The sequence below is a fragment of the Ceratotherium simum genome, chromosome 2 (assembly GCF_057802395.1).
Source record: "Ceratotherium simum simum isolate JZ-2026a chromosome 2, ASM5780239v1, whole genome shotgun sequence".
Taxonomy (NCBI): Eukaryota; Metazoa; Chordata; class Mammalia; order Perissodactyla; family Rhinocerotidae; genus Ceratotherium; species Ceratotherium simum.
This window is the reverse complement of record NC_141901.1, coordinates 64517422-64539929: the sequence shown is the minus strand read 5'-3', so window position 1 is coordinate 64539929 and position 22508 is coordinate 64517422. Positions and strand designations below refer to the sequence as shown.

General features: G+C 37.2%; 1 protein-coding gene and 1 long non-coding RNA gene across 5 annotated transcripts in view; one reads left to right on the top strand and one right to left on the bottom strand.

Moving 5' to 3' along the window:
* DPH5 (diphthamide biosynthesis 5) overlaps window positions 1-11644 on the bottom strand; it is a 33925-nt gene extending 22281 nt beyond the window's left edge. The window contains exons 1-3 of one of the 2 annotated variants that reach the window (XM_004420769.2): window positions 11535-11644; window positions 11158-11315; window positions 4800-4924 (exon numbers count right to left, since the gene is read on the bottom strand). In XM_004420769.2, coding sequence (XP_004420826.1) covers window positions 4800-4924; window positions 11158-11292 — 260 coding nt within the window. In that variant the 5' untranslated portion in view covers window positions 11293-11315; window positions 11535-11644. The remainder of the gene's footprint in view (window positions 1-4799; window positions 4925-11157; window positions 11316-11534) is intronic. The other variant, XM_087446564.1, reaches the window with a different exon arrangement.
* An 87-nt stretch (window positions 11645-11731) lies between these two features.
* Window positions 11732-22508, top strand: part of LOC106800354 (uncharacterized) — a 72365-nt gene continuing 61588 nt past the window's right edge. For all 3 annotated transcript variants that reach the window (XR_015555826.1, XR_015555824.1, XR_015555823.1), the window contains exon 1: window positions 11732-11911. This is a non-coding gene — a long non-coding RNA (uncharacterized LOC106800354). The remainder of the gene's footprint in view (window positions 11912-22508) is intronic.

The window sequence follows — 22508 nt, the reverse complement described above, 5'->3', positions numbered from 1 at the left end:
TTTATATTGGAGAAAAAAATGGACTAATGATAATAATGCTGACATTTACTGGATGTTACTAGAAGCCAAGCACTCTTCAAATGCATTAACTACATGGAATAGAAGCAGTCGAATGACCCACACTAGGGCACACAGGAGACAGATGAATAAAGGCACATTTTTGTATGTGTGTCACGAAGGAAAGGGCACACAACATAAGGATAAAAAATTTATGTGTTCATTTATTATAAAATATATATAGTTACAGAGCATAGTAAAACACAGAAGGGAATAAAAATGGAACCATCTTTAGAAAGAATTTGGTTTATGATGACCCTGTTCAACTGCTCCTTATGGGGACAGAAAGCTTAAGGCTCATCTCTCACATGACTGAGTCAGATCTATTGATGTAGTATTTTTTTCAGTCATTTACATTCTTTATGTGATTAACTTCTACATTCCTTTCAATAACCTGGATAAAAGGGCAAAGATGAGAACTACATCAACTGACTGAACTGATTTCAACTGCCTTCTTCAAGAATTTAAGATTATTGGACGTGGTTGGTGGTGATGGTGCATAACAATGTGCAAGTACTCAACGCCACTGCACTGTACACTTAAAAAATGCTAAAATGGTAAATTTTATGTTATATACACTTCACCACAACTTTAAAAATACTAGAAAAAAGAATTTAAGATTGACTGAACAATTTTCCCTTCTTTTTGAATTTTTTATTCAAGTAAGTAGAAAAGGGCTTAAAATTGAACAAAAGACTTTTTTTTTTGGTCTTATATAAGGAAAAATTTCAGTGCCTTGTTGCATTCTGCACTACCTTTCTGTTTTATCTCATTTAATTCACTCAAATTCTAATTCTTCAATTAAAATTTACACATTCCCTACCATCCTGTCTTCAACTACTATATCCCAACAGTAATCCAGTGGGTAAATGAAAAATAACTACAGTATAGTAAATATTACATAATTCTGAATACAAGGTTATACATGATTAGTCACTGACATTGAGAAACTTAACTGTCTAGGAGTAAAAAAAAAAAAAAAGCACTTACTCCTGAATAAAATAAGGGAGGATTCATGGAAGAGGTGGCATCTCAGCTGGGTCTTCAAGCTAAATGTATTTTACTAAATGTAGAACATTACTAAAAGAACAGTCTGTTTTAAGGAAAGAGCATAAGTAAAGACATGAAGGACGAATATTGCAAAACACTTACGAAATGGCCAAGTTGTACAATTTGGCTCTAGCATAGTCAAAAAGAAGAGTAGCCAAAGGAAAAAGTAGATAGACTATTAAAAGATTTAAGGCCATGAAAAGTCACTGAAGGATTTTGAGCAGCATAAAGGCACTTTCTCTGGGTCTCAGTCTTTTCATTTACATTGAATTCTCCCTTCCACTCCCCAATCAGCACCCCCAGGCCTACCCCACAATCTCCACTTATGAACCCTACCCAGTCCCAGCCCAAGCACCAACTCCTCCATAAAGCCACAACTGATTAACTCTAAACACCGTGCCTTTAAATTTATACACACTTTTCTATCCCCATTTCCTACTTAATCTTTCAGCAGTATATCAAAGTTGACCACTCTTTTCTTTTTGAAACATCTTCTTTTCTTGGCTTCTGTGACAACACACTTTCTTGGTTTTCCTCCTCCTCTGGCTCTTGATAGACCATGAAATGCCAAAGTTTCTAGGGACTGATCCTAGGTCCTCTCCTCCTGCCCTTGTTCTTTACTGAAGTAACTCCATCCATTCCTCTGGCTTTAAATACCATCTAAATATCAATGACTTCAAAAGCCATAAATTTAGGATAATCCCTCCCTTGACCCCAGTCGCAGACATCAAATTGCCTACATGACATCTCAAATTTAAAACGTTTTCAGAACCAATTCTTGTTTCCCCCAATCCTTTTCCCTACTGGTTTTCATCATTTCAAGAAGTGGCACCATCTACTATTCAGGTACTAAAGCCAGAATCCTGGAAGACTTCCTTCCTTTTTCTCATCTACTGTATACACCATGGCATTCTTCCTTCTAAATTTTTCCTAGTTTGTCTTTTTCTCTCTTCCACCAGAGCCACCTTGGTCTCCCTAAAATCCCTTCACCCAAGCATTTAGAGTGATCTTTTAAGAATGTCAATCAGATTGTGATTCTTTCCTGCTTAAAATCCTTCAAAGGTTTACCACTGTACTTCAAACAAAATCCCTCCTCCCTCCAAGGCCTTACATGGTCTGGGCCCTGCCTGCCTCTTTGATTCCTTCTCATGTCCCTCTCTCTCATTCACTTCGCTCTCGCCACTCTGGCCTTTTAGTTCCTTGAATATTCTTAATAGTTCCCTCTGCTTAGAATGTTCTTCCCTCCTGCTATTCCTTTTATTTTTCAGATACCTGCTTGAATATCACCTCCACAGAAAGGATATTCCATATGACTCTGCATAAATAAGTCTATTCCTGTTAGTTCCTATTTTTTTTCCTTTACAGGTCTATAAAAATTTTAAATTTATTATTTTTTCTTCAATTGCTGTAGGCCTTTCCTAGTAAACAGCAAAGCTGTTTTATCATCTAATACACATCCAGCATGTAGGAGTGCCCGCCATGAGATAGGTGTTCAAAAGGTATTGAATGGATAAATGTCAGTCTGAGATATGCCTGGTCTTCCTTTGTCATGACCTCAGGCAAAACAGTCAACAACTCTTTCAATTAATATTTAATTGATGTCTACTGTATACTAACTATTGTGAAGGAAAGGCAGGAGATAAAAACGTGAAGGACAGCCTACAAATCTAAAGAGTAGATATACATATAACAAATACATTGTGAGGTAATATATGAAAACTAACATGAATAATACATTAGCAGTTAGGAAGAGATATAACTTCTGGTCGGGGTAATTAGGGACCACATCACAGAGAATGTGATGTTTGAGTTGGGCTTTGAAAGATGAGTAGGCTTCTGACAGTCAGAAATAGGGTAAAGGGCATTACAGATGAAGAAAACAGTTTGAACAAATGTGTGATGGTGAGAAAGCATGATGACTGAGGAAGGGCAAACTGGCATGAATGTGGGTTTCAGCACAGAGTGGCAGAACATCAGTAGAAGGGCAGGCTGGACAGTATTTTTCATGTCTAGCCAATGATGGATTAATAATGTTCTCATTTTGAGCCCAGGTAAGACTTTCAAATGTGGTTTTACAAATAGGAATTTGACCACAGCACAGGTAATAAATTAAGAGTCTATACCTGGACCAGGCAAAAGGCTACTATATTAAACCAGAGTGTACGATAATAAGAGGTTGGATTAGAATAGTGGCAGCCAGAGTGGAAAGGAATGAAAGGATATAAAAAACTGGGTAGCACGAAAGTCAACAACGGTGCTTATCAAACTAACTGTGGAGAAAGATGAATATTTTTTTAAGTTCCAAATTGTCATGGAACAATAGTTTTGCAAAATGCAATAAAAACTATTAGAAAAATAAAAAATAAAATAAAATAATACAAAATACAAGCTCGAAATTTTTATTATTAGACTCAGCAGAGATAAAATTACTTTTTAAAATTGCTGTAAAAGTTTCTAAATACTTACTCTAAATTTCTGTAGTTATCTCACCCTGGACTAGTAAATTTGTGGGCTGGCATTAGTTTGCAAACCTCACTTTGAGTAGCACTGTTTATTGAACTTTGTCAGTGACCGGATGCCATGAAAGTCAAAAGTGACTCTGCAATTACTCGTCTAGGTGACTGTAAGAATTGTGGTACCATTAAGTCGGGAAGTTTGATGAGTTCAGAAGGTGTCACTATATAAAACATGGGATTTGGGCAGAAGTCAGTGTGATAATGAGAAAACACTACAAGAGTTCCAAGACATTTTATATATAGGATTTTTCGTTAGCCTTATTTTATTTTACTATTTTGTGGCTAAAAAAAGGAAGACAGGTACCGATAATTTGGAGGAAGTCTTACTTTTACAGAAAACAATGTCAGAAGCTAAAACAAATTATTTAAATATTTTAAAAGGTATGATTATCCAACGTCATTTGCAACCAAGTATAATAATGATACATAATCTCTGGCACCTCATACTGATACAAATTACTCTCTTTTTGACAGACACATGCACGTGTAACTCCATTCTTTTGAAAAATATCCTTGGTGGTGGGCTCAGAGTGATTTAATTGTCCTTATGTTCCTTAAATCTGTGACATAAATCTTGGGTCACCAGCTGGAGACAAAGAATTCTTCTGTTTGGCTTGACACTGGAGATTGATGATGCTTGACTAGACAAGTGGAAGCCCATCTTTTTAGTAATGGGGAAGAACAAGGCTCCCAATGGACATAAGAAATGGAAATCTGAGGCTTGATAAATGATAAATTCAAGGCAAGTAAAGTGACAGTAGTATTGCTAAATATTAGATGATTAAAAAAAAAAGCCTAGGACAAAACAAGCAGAAGATGCTTGCAATTACCCACAAGGCAAATGGCAGGTATGGCTCTTGATAATGTAATATACTTATTTAACAATGATATACTAGTTAAGTTATCTGATGCCCTAAGTGACCTTCTAAAAGAACAACAGAAGCAATGATACAAACTCTCAAGTTGACACTTGATAACCAATGACATCCTTACCAAGCAGATTTTCTTCATTAATCCAAAGATAATGAAAGTTTAAAGTATGAAATTTTAGACAGAACCTAGGTAAACAGAGTCCCTTATCAGTACCTGGCAGGTAAAAGGTTTTAAATGTAATAGAATAATTCTTATTAAAAAAAAGTAAATAAACCAAAACTCAAAATATCTGCTTTGACTTACCCAAATGGATCACCAACCACAAGGAATGCGACATCACTGACATCAGCATCCTTTAAAATATTATCTGCTTCTTGTTCCACTTCTTCTCTATCAGCAAGAATCACTTTTCTTCCATAAAACTCTTCCTATAGATTTAAGTCCAATATCAAAATGAAACAGCAGGTGACCATTTCAAAACACACATAAAACAATCTTTGTCCCCGGCTGGTGCAAATCTTGGCAACCATCCAAACACAGATCATTGACTATAACTCATCAATGAGCTACCACTCTATATCATGTTGCAATTAAATTCTGTCTTTGGGGTTATCTTAATATCCCAAGAGGAGGTAGACCTCCTAACATCTGAGGCTTTTTGCATTTTAAATTTACCTCAAATTTGGGTCTAATAAACCAGGAAGAACATTGTAGAATGAACAGAGAACATGTATGCATGAGCCTTACTTCAGAAACACGGTAATACAGAATAAATATATTAAACAATAATTATAAACATAGATGGTAGTTTGAATTTTATTAAATTTTCTATAGGAAAATCTGAGGGATCCTGGCTAAACTATAAGGTAACTTCAATGAGAAATAATAGAAAATTAAGATTTAGTTGTTTACAGAACCAGCAAACCTCCCTATATAATTGCAGGAAAGACTAATTTAAAACTGTTTTTCCTAGTTCCTGCTAAAAAAGGCAAAGCTGCAGGGAAAAGAAAAGGAATATAGGAATTATATTCTAAATATATAGGAAGTCTCTATACAACTGCTTTGTGAACTAAGCCCCTGAAGTTCACTCAAGAGAACAAACCCAGGAGGCTGACCTTAACTGGAGCACCGCATGTAAGTAAGAACGAGCTAGTAGTGTGCCAGGGGCCATGTGGTAGTAGTTACAAGCTACTTCACCAGATCATGAATCTTATAACTGATTTCCTACAGAGTAATATGTAATTCAAATATAGTAAAAGTGGATGCATAGGTAGACAATACTATTTCTTACATACTAAGAAGTTTGTTTGAATCATAAGGACTATATCGTAAGTCAAAGGTTATAAGAACTGCTGTAATAGAAGAATGTCTGGTACTCACTATTTGTCAAGCAAATGAGTAAATGAACAAATGATTAAGCATTTGAAGACAAAGGCTATAGTTCCAACTGTGATAGTTATTTCCTAATACTTAACTAGAATCTGTTTCTCAAATATGAAAAAAGATCCCCTCCTTTCCTCTGCATATCTTCTTAGCAATAATGTTCCAAAAGTTCCCAATGACAATGTTTTTATAGATGAAAAATGTTCTCTTTATTTTCACTTTTACCACGTATTTTTTCTTAATCATTAATTTTTATATACATTACTTTAATTTTGTGAATCCAGAAAACTTAATAGTTGCAGAACATTTATATTCACATATAAAAGAGAACACACGCCATTACCGAAAACTGAAGGAAATGATGTTTTTTTCTGACCTTCTCACATTTCTTAAAGATTAGGAAGACACATGCTACCAGCTTAATGCTAGCAGTAATTCTATCCAATATTTTAAAAATGATTTAACAACAAGAGAAAACCCCACTCTTTAATCAAGACTTCTATCATGGGTCACTCCATATTTAATTTATCACTTACCCTAACCTAAGAAACATTTCATTACAGAACTGAGACAACAGAATGTTTATTTAAAAAATCTCCTTTAAAGAGAAACACACACACACAAACACCCTAATATAATGTTTGAAAAAGGGAAGAGACAGCAAAAGCAGTAAGAGACTGGTATTACATTATTTTTAATTTACCCACTTATTTATTTATTTGTTCACTCACTCACTTGAAAAATATTTCTTGTGCACAACCTCCATGCCAAACTCTATGCTTGATGTTGGGAAACACTGGTGAATGAGACATACATGGCCCCTGCCCTGTGGAGCATAATGTCTAGTGCGGAGTTAACTACCGCATTGCATGTGCTATAGGAGCATCAATCCTAGTCAGGGTCAGGAAAGGAAAATAAAAAAAAACAAGCAGTACCACTTAACAAATATTTTAAATTTATACTACATAGTATTCAGTGACTGATTAGCCAGTTTTTATATAATCTCAGCCCTAATCTTCTCCATTCATGAAAATTAAGGTAAAACTCAAAATTCATTCTTCACTTTAAGTTGGCAGGTTTTGTATAGAGGGGACAGGGTAAAAACTAAAAGTTAAAATTACCTTTGGGTATTTCTGGAAGGATATACAAGAAATTAGTAATGATTGCCTCCAGGAAGGGGAACTGGGGTAGAAATCTTGATGTATATACCTCTTAGTATCTTTTGAATTTCAAACCATTTAATGTATTACCTAGTGAAAAAGTAGAAGAGTAGAGGCTCAAAGTAGTATATGGAAACAAATGAGAGAACATAATCTTAAAAAAACAAAAATAAAACCACTAACATTTAAAGATGGAATGAAAAATAAAGAGCTTACAAAGTGGACTGAGAAAAATGGAAAAGTAGGAATAAAACCAAGAGAGAGTCATGTCTTGAAAGCCAGGTTCAAGTAACCAAACTACGTTAAAAGAAATAAAACACATAAGAATTCAAAACTATTCTCTGGAATTCTCCAATGCTAAATAATTGTTCAACAAACAGAGAAATATTTCAAAGAAAAGGAAGTCAGTCTGCAGGAGTCTGAGACAGGAATGGAAGTGGGAGACAATAAAACGACACTGCTTTTTCAAAAAGCTTTGGAAAAAGAAGAGATAGAAACAGAACAATAACTATGAGGAAAAGAGGTTTAAAAGAGCAGAGTGTTCAGAATGGACAATATTTGAGTATGGTTTCAGGCTAAGGGGAGAAGGATGTTAAAACAGAACATCAAGAATAAAGAATAATTGATGGGAGTACGGTTCGAGAGGCAGGGAGAGAAAGAGGTTTGAAAAAAACCCATGAAGATGGAGTTAGTCTTGAACAGGAAGAGAAACTTATCTTACAAGTCATCTTCTAAGACTGGAGGGAGGACAGATTCAGATTTAGGGTAAGTACAAAAGGGAAGTTTATAATAAAGGTCATAGAGAATGGCCTCATTTTTTTCAATGCCAAGTCCTTTACTGTCCTCTTCTGTCCCTCCAATCTCAATCCACATCAGTTCGATAAGAGGACAAGGAAACAGAGTGAACTGGTATCAAGGTAAAGTAGGTTAGGAAGGAAAAAGAGGGAACAGACACACTGGGAGAAAACTAAAGTTATTTCAGTGATGCCCAAGAACAAATACAGCAAATACTTGTGCTTTTTCTCCTCCATGCTCTTGCACACAATTATTTTTCTTCAATAAAGAATGCTCTTTCTCTTCCCCTTACCCAATCTTATCTTTAATAATAACTCTTTTTCTTTCCCTTATCAAATCTTATCTATAATAACAATATTTATAATAATACACTTTAAATAGGCTCACTCTGTGGTCAGTCACCATTCTAAGAACTTATGCATATGATTTCACTTAATCTTTACCACAATCTATGAGATAGGCACTATTTTTATCCCTGTTTTACATATAAGAAAAACAGCATAGAAAAGTAAAGTGACTGTTCACGGTCACAGAACCTCGGTTGATTGCAAAACTTTATATGTACTACAAATGGGGTGTACACAGGCAGAGATCAGTGATCTCCTCTGCTTTCTGCGGGGGAGCAGGGGCCCCAAAGTTAGCCCCTTTTGGCCATGAGCAGCTTCCTCCATTTACCCTGCAAAGCGGTACAAATATTATCATTTTCTATTTGGACCATGATTTAAACAAAAGAAAAAAAACAACTGAGATGTGTTATTTTAAAACATAACTCAAATTCCATCTATTCCATAGTATTCCCTGACCACCACAGCCTGAAATGATCTCTCTTACATGTATTCCAATTGTAATTAAGAACTAGTGATTATTTAACATTTGAGATAGCTTCTACCACTTAGTTGGTGAAAGCAAGAGTGTTGGCTCAAATAAGATCATCTAAGCTCTTTCCAGCAACATAATTTTAGTTTCTCCTTTCCACTGCTGTCATGAATTTTGTTATTTAAATCTTCCATTATTATTTAAGTTTTCCTGGGTATATGCGGATGACTCATGAACCACTTGAGAACAAAGATTATAGCTTATATCTCTTTGTATAACGCACACAGGTGCATTATATCAAATAGGCAAATAAAATAATAATTTATCCAGAAAGTGCCTAAAGAAATTCAACTTGTATATACCAAAACTAAAACTCTTTCCTGGATTCACTGTCTCTAGTTTAATTAACCTTTGAATAATAGAGAACATACAAATAATACTACCTGTTTGGCAATTTGAAAATGATAGCTTTCAACATAAGAAGAGAGAAATTTTAGATTTCTTTAGCAACATCCACGTGTGCCTTTCATAAAATATAAAGAAAGCATATGTTCATTATAGAAAACAGAATTTTCCAATCTTTTTTTAACAGTAATAATTATCTAGTTATCGAGACCAGATTGTACACCTAAGTGTGAGCACGTCAACAATTTTTTTTTTTTTTTTGGTGAGGGAGATTGTCCATGAGCTAACATCTGTGCCCATCTTCCTGCATTTTGTATATGGGACACTGCCACAGCATCCATGAGCGGTTTGTAGGTCCGTGCTGGGATCTGAACCTGTGAATCCCAGGCCACCGAAGTGGAGTGCACGAACTTAACCACTATGCTACTGGGCTGGCCCCAGGTCAACAATTTTAAAAAATTAATTTGTTTTAAAAGGAAAGAAAAGGTAGAAATGAAAAGAAGAAAGGAAGTGGTTGAACAGAAAGTGGCTCTGAGATTTTACTGGGCAATGTAAGGCATAAATTTATTTATTTATACCTTACTCTATTCCAGAAATGATTCATTCATGGTGGCCTATGTTGTATGGCAAGCTGCTCAGGGAAGAATATGAACTGAAGACCGGGAGGAGGTCATGGAGAGCAGACCAGTGGAATTTTGTGACAGGGAAGGATCTAGGATTGACGGTTTTGGTTGAATCCTAACTTCTCTGTAGGTGTTCTCTGAAGTTATACTTTGTGAAACTATTATCTATCCCTAAGAATACAGAGACATAGGATGGTACAAAGGTCAAGAGTTGTGGATCACAACTCATGACTGCCTTGGCTCATATTCTGGCTCTAACGCTCACTATCTGTATGAACTTGGGCAAGTTTCTCTGTGCCCGTAAAATGTGAACAGTAATTATACAGTAATAATCCTGTTCTACATGTAAAGCATTTAAAACACGGCATAGTAAGTTCTATCAGCACTTATTATTATGGAGGAACAGACATTCTAGCACCTTAACAAAACACACATAATTTACCTCTAGGTGAGGTTGGGCCCAGCCCCAGATCTTCTCTATAAGTAATAACTCTACAAGTATGTTTCGGGAAAAAAATTAACACAAAAAATGATAGCAACCAAAATTAACACTTAGCTAGTGGTGCATAGGTCCAGACCCAGGATCTGAACCTGCAAATCCCGGGCTACAGAAGTGGAATGCACCAACTTAACCACTACACCACCAGGCTGGCCCGGATCTTTAAGATTTTAAAGTAACTTTGAGACCTTCAGAATTCTCTGGGCTATGACTCTGATAAGGTAGAAGACTTGCAATTCTCTAGGTCACCTTTTTGTTTGGAAGACTTGATAGACCAGACAATTCTAAAATCCTTTCCCTCCTCCTATAACATGCCCACCAATTTTTTCATCTTAATTTACATTCTACTTGGAGTTTGACAATGAACCTGAATTTGACCCCTCCTCCAAAATATACTGAGTCCTTAATGAGAGCCAGCTAAATGTATGATACACTAACAAATCCTATGGTTACTAAGTCCCAGGCTCACTCAATATAAACAAGCGTATGGGTATAAGCCTTACTGGGAGATGTCTATTTAAAGGTAAGATCTCTCTGGATATGATACAGACCAAAAGGCGATTAGCATTCCCTATGGAAATACTTGAAAGGGGGAAGCTTTCAGCTCGGTTTCTGAATACAAATCCAACTCATTAAGGCTGTCTCAGCACCTCATTAGCACTCAACTCAGAAAGGATTTCTTAGCTATCTCATGAAATAAGAGATTTTGATAACTATCCCCAGGAGTGTAAAATTACTTTCCTTTCCTATTTACTGGAGAAACTCACAAAATTAGACTTGTAAAGTAAGACAAAGCACCCTTTCATTTCCCAAGTCACTTGGTTGATGTATGATTTCCATTCTTGTACTCCTCAGATCCTGAATGAGCAGGGGATGTGTTTTAAAGGATTTAAACAAGTAGACCTGAAAATTCGGTTCAGCTTAGTGTAATAAAAATCAGCTCCTTCTTCCTAGGAGGCTGGAGCACCTTGAACACCTACCAGGACTTCCTTCCCTACAGTCAGGATCGAGGTATAGGCTTCCAGATACACTCGCCTGCAGCGTCTTACAACTTCCAGGCCCTTGACTGTGATGTCCTTGGCATCTCCCAGGCCCAAGCCGATCAGGTAAAGCATTTCCAAGTCCAGGGGGAGGGAAACTGCAGGACGAAGTGAACAAGAAGAACAAATGTCAGCTACACCGAAGACACCTAAAATCTAGTGAAGATGAAAACCAAAATAGCACGAGGAGGGATGGCCCCTCACAAGGAGTGCGATTTGAGACTCTTACTTCACGCCTCTTAAATAAGGATTGGAATAAGTATTTTTAAACAACCCCACTCCGCGTTCTCTCCTGTTACCTAGGAGCAGACAATTACCCACTGAGAAAATCGTAGCTGTAACCCCCTCCTTCCCAGATTCCCAACTGCCGCCTTTCCGCACAGCCAGCAGCCGAAGCGTCAGATTTGCGCCGAACGAGGAGCCACGCCGCCGGCCTCACCTACGGTGCCGCAAAACGCCGGCGCCTTTACAGCACTTTACGACTAAGCTGGAGGAGATGGGCAAGCCGGCTCCTGCGGGGGAGACCCGGTTACGGCTCAACTTGCAGTGAGCCGCCGGCTGCTGGGGCGGGGAGGTGAAGGGTTAGTAGGCCAGGGGGGTCCGTCCAGTGCCCCCAGCATGGCCTTTGGGGAAGGACGAGGCCGCCTCCCGATTCCCCTAGCCAGTGGCTTAACCATCTCCATCCTGGGACTGGGTAAGTGCAGGAGCTCTTCGCCCGGGAGCAGCGAGACCCGAGGTTGGGCCGCGGAGCCCTACGCCCTGTGCTTCTCGTCCTCCAGACACGCGAGGGGGTGGGGGCTGGGAGGGACTTCCCTAATTTGCCCCGGGGTTACCCAAGTGCAGAGATTTCCATCCTCGCCTTTTCATTCAGCTGTAGTTCAGCCAGCTGCCTCCCCGGTGAGGTGTCAGCTTGGCAAAGCCGGCAATGAGTGTGGTTCTGATTTCCCAGCGGGGCAGTGATTCCTCGGGTTTGTTCCCAAAACCTCATTCTGGAGTGTCCCAAGGGTCATGACTGGAATCTGCCTCCGTCATTCTCACTGTCGGGAAGCCCAGACCCTCCTGTGCCTAGAGAAGTGACCTTTAAGAATGCTCAGGGATTTCAGACCTCGCCCCAATTGGTACCACAGGGGGAATTATAAAGTGGTTGGTAGATGTAGTTAATGTCGGAATGAATTGTTTTGACTGGAAATGCTCTTCGTAAGGTCACTAATGACCTCAAACAAGTTAAAAAGACATTTTTCATTGCTTATCTTAGTAGACAGTGTTGATTATTCAGAATTTTCCTGGTGCATTTCTGACGATGCCTTGTATCTTTTTTGCCCAACTCAGCTTCCTTAAGCCTTGGCCTTAATGTTTTCTCGCCAGGTTCCATCCACCCTTTGCATTTCTTATTCTCAACACTTCTCATGATTGATTCTACCCACTCTCATTATATCATCCATTCCTCACACCATAAACAAGAATTAACTCGAAATGGATCATAGATGGAAATGGAAATCCTCAAACTATAAAACTTCCAGAAGAAAACATAGGAGAAAGTATTTGTGACCTTCTTTAGGCAAAGATGTTTTAGATGCAACACCAAAAGCATGATGCAGAAAAGAAAAAAATTAATAAATTGGACTTAAACAAAATAAAAAAATTATGCCCTTCAGAAAACACTGTGAAGCCATGTGCTGGGAGAAAATATTTGCAAAGCGTATATCTGATAAAAGTCTTGTATCAAGAACATATGAAGAACTCTCAAAACACAATAATAAAAAAACAACTTAAAAAAATGGGCAACAAATTTGAACAGCCACATCCCCAAAGAAGATACATGAGTGGCAAATAAGCATTTGAAAAGATGCCAAATGTCATTAGACGTTAGGGAAATAAAAATTAAAATGGCAATGAGATACTGCCACACACCCAAAATGGCTAAAATTGAAAATAAATACTAACCCCGGAATATTCACTCTTATAATTTCAGGTATCTCTAATATTTTGCTGACTCAGAGTTCAGCCTCCCATTCAGACCTCCTCCTCAGCAGCCTATATTTAACTTTCTGCTGAAAATCACCTAGATAATCCAGAGGTGTATCAAATTCAATACATCCAAAGCTAAATCCATCATTTTCCTTTTCTACTTGGCTTTTCCTTCTGTATTATCTTCTTTGGTTGGAAGGCGTTGTTATCTGTAGACTCTCATGCAAGCCAGACACATGGAAGTCACCCCACATTTAACCTGACAGTCTGCCTGTCTTTCTCAATAGAAACCATATGTACCGTCACAGTCTTGGTTCAGGTCCTCATTATGTCACTCCTGCAGCTGGTCACTGTGTCTTCCTCATGTTCATCCTTCTCTCAGGGGCCAGGGAGATCTAGCTAAGATAACATCTGAAAATGTCACTCCCCTTCTTAAAATCCTTTTGAGGCCAAGAGAAAGTCCAGCTGGTTAACATATCCGACAAGATCAACCATGGCATGACCACTGCCTGCCTCTCTAGCCTCTTCTGTCTTCACTTCGTACCGTGAGCTTTTTCTCTAGCCTCACTGTTCTGTGCCCACAACATCTTGCTTTGTGCCTCTCTCGGCCTTTAGTCAGGCTTCCACCTCAGCATGGAATACCCTCTCCCATTCTCTCCTGCCTAAGTCACTGCTACTCATTCTTTAAGACTAAACTCAGGAAGCCTTCCCAGAGATCCTTGAGCTAGGTTGGGTACCTCCTTTTTCTTACAATAATACTCTATGCATGTACTTATTGGTCAATTTAAATATTTTGTAATTGTCCATTTGTATGTCTTCTTTACCAAACCATCAATTTTATGAAGTCAGGACTATATTTTATTCATATACTCATCCCTAAGGCTTAGTATGGTGTCTGACACATAATAGATATTCAATAAATGTTTGTTAAGTAGATCATTATGTATCCACTATTAGCTGAGCAATTTCTTTGAGTTATGATGTATTTTTCTGTCTTTATGAAATGCAAGGAGTGGTATGTTTTCGATGACTACCAAAAAGTTATTGATGGAATATCAAACATAAACATGCCTTGCTCATGACACTTTACAAAGTTGTTTCTGTTGAAAGGCTTATGACACATATCATGTATATTTTATATACACACTATTGAATAGATAAATTTTCCAGTGTAGTGGTCATTTTTTGTGTGTTTTGTTTGCACATTTTCTCTGAGTAATTTCAGGGAGATTCGCAGTGAGTGAAAGGACATTGCCAAAAAGAATAATCCAAAGGAAGGTGTACTTTATCTCCTTTCAGGAAATCTATGTTGAAAATGAGGTTATTCTGGGTAAAGAAATATTATATTTTTAAATATAGAAGTAATTTCAGTTTTTACTCTTCAAAATTCAGTCAAAGGAACTTATTTTCACTATAGAATTCTTAATAGGGCTGGCCCGGTGGCGCAAGCGGTTGAGTGCGCGTGCTCCGCTTCAGCGCCCCAGGGTTTGCAGGTTCAGATCCCTGGCGCGCACTGTTGCACTGCTTGTCAAGCCATGCTGTGGCGGCATCCCATATAAAGTGGGCACGGGTGTTAGCTAAGGGCAGATCTTCCTCACAGAAAAAAAAAAAAGAATTCTTAACAAGCAAACCTTTCTAGCTGCCTTCATTTCTCAATAGGAGTGGAAATTTGGGGGACTTTTCTCAAGGTTGATAAAGTAAAGGTGTTATGGCAATCTTTTTTCCTCCCCAGCTCAACAAATATAAGCAGCAAAGTCTTGCCTAGTCTTTTTGTGCAGAATTATTCTGTGTGATTTGGACATTTCTCCCTTGCCATTTAAAACAGTTTTCAAATATTTAAAACAGTTTTCAAATATGATTGCATTTTCCCCAACAATATATTATTAAAAATTTCAAATGTATAGAGAAGTTGAAACAATTTTACAGTAAATGTTTACCTATAGCCATCTCCTAGGTTCTACAAGTTTAACAATTTGCTGTATTTACTGTATCGCATATTTATCCATCCACCAGCCATCAACTCATGTTATTTTTTTGGTGCATTTCCAAGGGAGTTGCAGACATAAGTACACATATGATTGTATTTTGTGTGAAAGATAAACCCCTCATATGGGTAACAGATTAGCAAAACATACCTAAGCATATAGCTGATTAAATGATATCATTTTTTCACCTAATTTAGGCGGGGCTTTGAGAATTTTGCTTTAAAACACTTTCAAATTAGTATTTGATCAACACTGTAGCATTATTTTGATGATAATGAAAGCAAATAGAATACATATTTATTTATACTGTCATAGCAAATTTGAAATCTCGTAGCTAGCAGAAGAGAGGGGAGTGGTTATAGAGAACCATGATTGTAGGGCAAAAAAAAGGGAGAAGAAGTAAAAGCCTTTTTTGTTGAAAGAATAATAAGGATAAATGAGGCTTGAAGAGTTTTCTGCTTTCTATTTCTGCTTTAATGTGTAGGACAATACCAGATCATCCCTGAGGGTGAGTGTTCATGCTTTTCCTGGAAAATCTTTAAGGTGTTTTTATAACCTTTGTTAGTAACTCATTTTTAGTACCCTCACTGTCAGAAATTCTTCTTTAAATCTAATCTGAGGCCCTCAAACAGTAGTCAGAAGAAGTTAATACTGGTGGCTTTTCTATTCCATTGTCGTAAACGCATCATATAATAGTTTTATTTTAAAGTGATAACAGTTGAGGCACTGCATTACATTATGAACAAGTTGTAATTACCTTACATCTAAAAGAAGTCTTCCTTCAATTTTCCAATTTGAGCTCATTGTTTATTGAAAAGAAGATATCAGGGTTACTGGGTAAACTCCATCTGACCTTATTGTGAATAGAGAATATTATTTTACTCTGAAGCTGGCCTTTTAACCTACATATTCCAGAGATTGTCTTTGTTAGAGGAAATCTTGATTAATATTCGTAGAGCTTAGAGACCCTGAATTGATTCATGGTTATTATTTTCTAACAATTCACAAATAAGTTCTAACTAAAGATAGCATTGCTTTAGGAGAAGGGGTTGTATTTACTAAGAGTAAGAAAATGTTTGAAGTTATTTTATTGTGCATTGGCTTACGAAAAAAAGTCACTTTTTCTTTATTCAGGGTTCTTGTTTACTTATCTACACATTTTATATGTTATGTGATTGTGCAAATTGCATAATAATATTTTTTAAAACCCTGCATATCTAGGGCTATTTTTTCTGAAAAATATGGGACTTTTATTGTTGTCAGTACCCCTCGCTTAATAGATTGAGAGAGTAACCATGTGGACTGAATGTAAGAAAGTCACCTAAAGCCCTTTGTTTTTGTGTAAAGTAAGTAGCTCCCCAGGATGTTTCCGTGTGTGTGTAAACTTTTTTTCTTTGTTTCTAACCCATTTTTATACTTGGCAATTAATTTCTTCAAAGTCTCTTGCTAAAAAAGTAGAATCAAGGATACATAGTTTCATTCTTTCTGTGCTTAAAAAACTGCATGGTTTTTTAAAAAACTCCCTTTTACGTTTTATTTAGGGAAACATCTCAATTAGCCAAGATTTGGTGGGAAAAGGGAGGTGATTTCCCCTTCACTCAAAAGCCAAAGTTCTTTGAAGTGGCCTGCCAGGCTCTAGATTAGCCACCAGCACCCCACCCCACCCCCACTCACTGCACCTCTCTTCTACTTCTCTGATCTCACTTCCTGATATTCTCCCCACCCCCACTCCCTACAGAAATCTGTGAGGCTCTAGCCCCACTTTCTTGAAGTCTTTGCCCAGAATTCACCTCCTCAGTGAGGCCTAACCTGTATGAAACTCGGACACTTCTAATCACTTCATCTGCTCTTTCCCCCATAGCCCTGTTCACCTTCTAACATAACTGTATAATTGACTTACTTGTGTTTATTGTCCGTGTCCTCCTAGAATATAAGCAGCACAAGGCAGGAATTTGTTTTTGGTCCATTTGATTACTGATGTGAAACCAACACCTAAAACAGTATTTGGCACATATGCTCACTAGATATATATTGAATGAATGAATGCACATCTACATATGATAAATTATAAATCTTTTATTTATAAGGGAAGAACTGTGCAGAGAGAATTTTCGTAATGGTTAGAGCTCAGATGTTGGTGTCCTTACAGACCTTGGATTAAGTTCAGGTGTTTCCCCTCAGTAGTGCATTCCCTTTCTAAACCTCGGTTGTCTCCTCTGTGAAATAATAGAGATGATAGTACCATGCCTCATAAGATTATTGTGAGGATAAATGAAAGAATACATATAAGGGCTTGGCATAGTGCCGGGCAATTAGTAAAGACTCAATAAACATTAGCAATTATAGATATAGAGTCTGAAATTAATTTTATAGTTATCTACATCCATCAGATTATAATACGAAAATTAATCTCATTCATCCCACATAGATTGGTTCTCATTCTTTTCCCCATTCACAAAAGTTCTATGAAATCATTACATAGTTCAGTAATTGTAGACCAATCCTCTAGGTATAATATTTTATTGATTCACAAAGGGTTATCTCAAGCAAACATTATTATTATAATACTCTGAGGTGCTCCTTCTGAGAAAAACTGTCTTTGTTTCTATCATTCTGTCATTGCGTTTAGCACTATAGACTCAGTGGGCACCAAATAAATGTTGCCTGGCAATTTGTTAATACTTAAAGTAGAAGATGGTTAATATGCAAATGGACTTTGTTTCTGAGTATTTTAGTGAACAAAATCTACTAGTGAGAAGAGGAAATGTTCACTTGGGATCTAAAAATCAAATTAAATTTTTAAAAACTTTTTTAGATGCCCAACAACAGTAAAAAGAATAATTGTGGTACATTCATACAATACTATACAGCAATGAAGAAGAATGAAGTGCTGCTAAACAAAACAATATGGATGAATCTCGCAGAAGGAAAGTTGAGCAAAAGAATACCTTGAAGATGATGGAGTATAGCTTACATATGGCAAAGTTCACAAAATCTTAAGTGTATAATTTGATGAATTTTTACATAAATGTACAACCATATACCCATCACCCCGATCAAGATATGACACATTTCCATCATCCCGAAGTCTCCCTTTTGTCCCCTCAATAAATACCTTCCTCTCCCCAAGGTAACCGTTATTTGACCTCTGCTACCATCAGTTAGTTTTCCTGTTCTTATAAGTGGAATCATGTACTATATACTCTTTCATGTTGGCTTCTTTGGCTCAAGTCTGTTTCTGTGCGGGTCATCCATATTGTTTTGTGTAGCAGTAGTTCATTCTTTTTCCTTGCTGAATAGTATTCTGTTGTATGATTGTATTACTTTATCTTTTTTATTATTGATGGAAATTTAAGTTGTTTGAGTTTGGGACGAATAAGAATAAATCTGCTGTGAACATTGTTGTATCTGCCTTTTGTTGGACGTAAGCACTCATTTCTGTTGTTATATGTACCCAGGAATTGGAATTGCTAGGTTATAGGATATATGTGTTGTTACTGTAGTAGGTAGTACCAAACAGTTTTCCAAAGTGTTTGTACAGTTTACATTCCTCCCAACAATGGATGAGAATTCCAGTTCTTCCATATCCTTGCCAATACTTGGTCTTGTGAGTCGTTTGAATTTTAGTGGGTATGTGGTGGTATCTCATTGTGGTTTTAATTTGCAGTTCTCTGATGATTAATGATGTTAATCACCTCATATGTAATTTTTTTTTCTTGAATTATTCTTTAATTTTTTTATTCTTTTTTGTGTGTGTGTGAGGAAGATCAGCCCTGAGCTAACATCTGCCAATCCTCCTCTTTTTGCTGAGGAAGACTGGCCCTGGGCTAACATCTGTGCCCGTCTTCCTCCACTTTATATGGGACGCTGCCACAGCATGGCTTGACAAGCAGTGCGTTGGTGCACACCAGGGACCCAAAGCCTGGGCCGCCGCAGCAGAGCGTGCGCGCTTAACCGCTATACCACCAGGCCTGCCCCTAATTTTTTTATTATTTAATATTAATAAAACAATATCACTTTTTGTATTGGACGAAAGTGTTTTTAAGGTCAGTAGTAATTAAAAACACTTCTAAGTAAATTTATTTTCTTAAAAAATAGCAAACAGTGACATCTTAAACTTTATTTTTCTAATCTTTTTGCTATACTTATCCAGACAATGTTTTTTTCCCGCTTTACTGAGATATAATTAGCACTAACATTGTGTAAGTTTAGGGTGTACAATAAATTTATTTTTTAAGGCAAAAGTATTTATTTCCACCATCACAGTGTTTATTTAAGTACTGAGTCTGTACTTGTGAGTAAACCTATTTGCAAATTAAGATATTTTCTTTAAATGAGCCTTAAAATGGTGCACCAATGACCATGTGTGCCTAAAGAAAATAGTTCTGCGCGAGAGAATACCTGCGGTTAGTATGTTATTCTGGCTCTGTTGCCAGTCACTATGTGAGTTTGGACCGTTTTTGCTATCAGCAAAATAGACGCTTTTAGCTAGGTGATTTCTAAGACACACTGTAGGATTCCGAAACTTTCTTCTGGGGAAGAAGTAGGATAGAATGGAAAGAATACTAGACCAGGATTCAACCTGGGCTCTTTGCACTTGTGGGCTTTACTTTGTTTCTGGGGTTCCAAACCCCAATAATAAGTATCTTTGTCCTCCTCCTCTTTCCCTACCTTCCTTCCTTTAACAGATTTTGATATGAAGCAGTGAGCAATACAATAATTCCTTAAGCATGGAAATTAACATAACCAGAATATAAATTTTTTTAAACACCATGTAAGTTGTTATTATTAAATGTGTACACTAATAAACTGTGTAGACCTTGAGTTATTCAGATTTAGTAATATGGTCACTTATGATACTTACAGACAGTGATTTTTTTCTCATGATAAATCTAGAAGCTTTTCAACCAAAATTAAACCCCTGTCCATATCAAGTTGCAAAAATTTCCACAAACTTAATTTTCTTGGAGTGGATTTGGTTTGCATTTTCTAAATCCTAGGCAGACATAGGATATGATTCACCCTAACCTTATTTCCTTGCATTTTACTTTATTTTATTTGTTTTTTTGTGTGTTTTACTGTAATATTTTCTGTTGTAACTTTGAGTAGCATTGTTTCTTTTCAGCACTTTTTTAACACCTCACTATCACAGCTCATTAAATTTTCTGAAAATAATGGGTTATTGGGAGCTAGACCCAAATAGAATTTGTTTTAATCGTGTCTTTGCTCCTGGCTATCGCTCTTCTTTGGGCACGCGTTAAATAATACTTGATGAAATTCCAACAGTGGTATGGAAGATAACTGTTTACTCCATGTATGCCAATTGCAGAAGCAATAAAAAGCTGTGATTAAGAGCCTGGGCTTTGGAGTCAGACTACAGGACTTGAATTCTGGCTCTTCTTACTAGCAGTGTGACCTTAGGAAAGTTCCTGAATCTTCAGTTGTATTACGTTTAAAATACAGATAATAAAGGTTATCTTATCTCACGGAATGTCATGTGGCTTAAATGAGGTAATACTACATATAAATTGCTTTGAACAGTGTCTTGTACTTAGTGATGGTTCAATAAATGTTAGCTGCCATTATAAATATCACTACCTTTAGAGTTTTTGTGAAGATTAAATGTGGTAATATAAGTAAAGTATATATCAAAAGGTCTGCAGTGTAGTACAGTCATGTGCCACATAACATTTCAGTCAACAACAGACCACATTTACAATGGTGGTCCCATAAGACTATAATGGAGCTGAAAAATTCCTACTGCCTAATGACGTTGTAGCCATCGTAATGTTGTAGCACAACGCATTACTCTGTGTTGATGCTAATGTAAACAAACCTACCACCCTGCCAGTCGTATTAAAGTATAGCATATACAATTATATACATTACATAATATTTGATAATGATAATAAACAACTATGTTACTGGTTTAGGTATTTCCTCTACTGTACTTTTTATTGTTATTTTAGGGTGTATTCTTTCTATTTATAAAAAAAAAGTTTACTGTAAGACAGTGTGCTGTGTTATGCTGGCAGCAGCTTTACACATCTCGTGTTTACTGCATCTCTTGATTGCATCATTGTCTCTTGTGCTTGATTTAATCTCGTGTTGTTTTGTTCATCCTGGCCCTTAAGCATACCAAATCCACTGCTACTGTTGCCAGTAAGAGGCCATGTTGAGTGATTGAACTGGAAACTCATTTAAAAGTGATTGAGGACTGCAAAAGGTAGAAAATCAGTGATGATTATTGCTCCCGGGTCAGTCATGTCCCGTTCCGCCATAGCTGTGATCTTGAAGAACAGGGACAAAGTGCCAGAACCTGTTCAAGTATCTGTTTCATTGAAGGTAAGAGACTAACAAAAATTCGAGAAGGGCCTATATCAGACATGGAGAGACTTCTAATGACCTGGTTTGAAGAATAGACAGAGAAGCACACCCCTCTCAGCACCATGATGATCATGGCCAAAGCAAAAAGTTTATTTGCCATGTTGAAAGAAAAGGCTGGACCTGGCTATGATGTTGGATTTACTGCTGGGTCTGGGTGGTTTAAACGATTCAGTAATTGTTATTCATTACATAACGTGAAAGTAAGTGGTGAATCTGTGAGTGCTGATGTGAAGGCAGCTGAAGAATTTTTGGGAACTCTAGTTAAGCTGATTGTGGAGGAAAATTACTTTCCAGAACAAATACTCATTATGGATGAAACCTCCCTTTTCTGGAAACGGACACCTGAAAGGACTTTCGTCCGTAAGAAGGCCAAGTCAGTGCCAGGTTTCAAGGCTTTTAAGGGCAGGATAACAGTCTTGCTTGGGGGCAAGTGTTGCAGGCTACAAATTGAAACCTTTTGTAATCTGGCACAGTGATAACCCCAGGGCCTTCAAGCATATCAGTAAGCACATACTGCCATCGTACTACAGGAGCAATAAGAAGTCACAGATGACCCAGCTCCTCTTCCAAGATACCCTCCTGAATTGCTGTGCCAGTGAAATGGAGAAGTACTGTTTGCAGAATAACATACCTTTCAAGATTTTGCTTATTGTTGATAATGCTCTGCAACATCCTCCTTTTATTGGTGATGTTCATCGCAATATCAAAGCTGTGTTTTTCCCTCCCAACACTACCTCATTGATCTAACCAGTGGATCAAGGAGTTATAACAGCTTTTAAGGCCTACTTCCTGAGGAGGGCCTTTGCCCAGGCTATTACTGCAACTAAGAAAGACACTGAGAAGACACTGGTGCAATTCTGGAAGGATTACAACATCTGTGACTTCATCAAGAACCTTGCTTGGGCTTGGGGTGATGTCATCAGGAGTGTATGGATGGTGTCTGGAAGACAC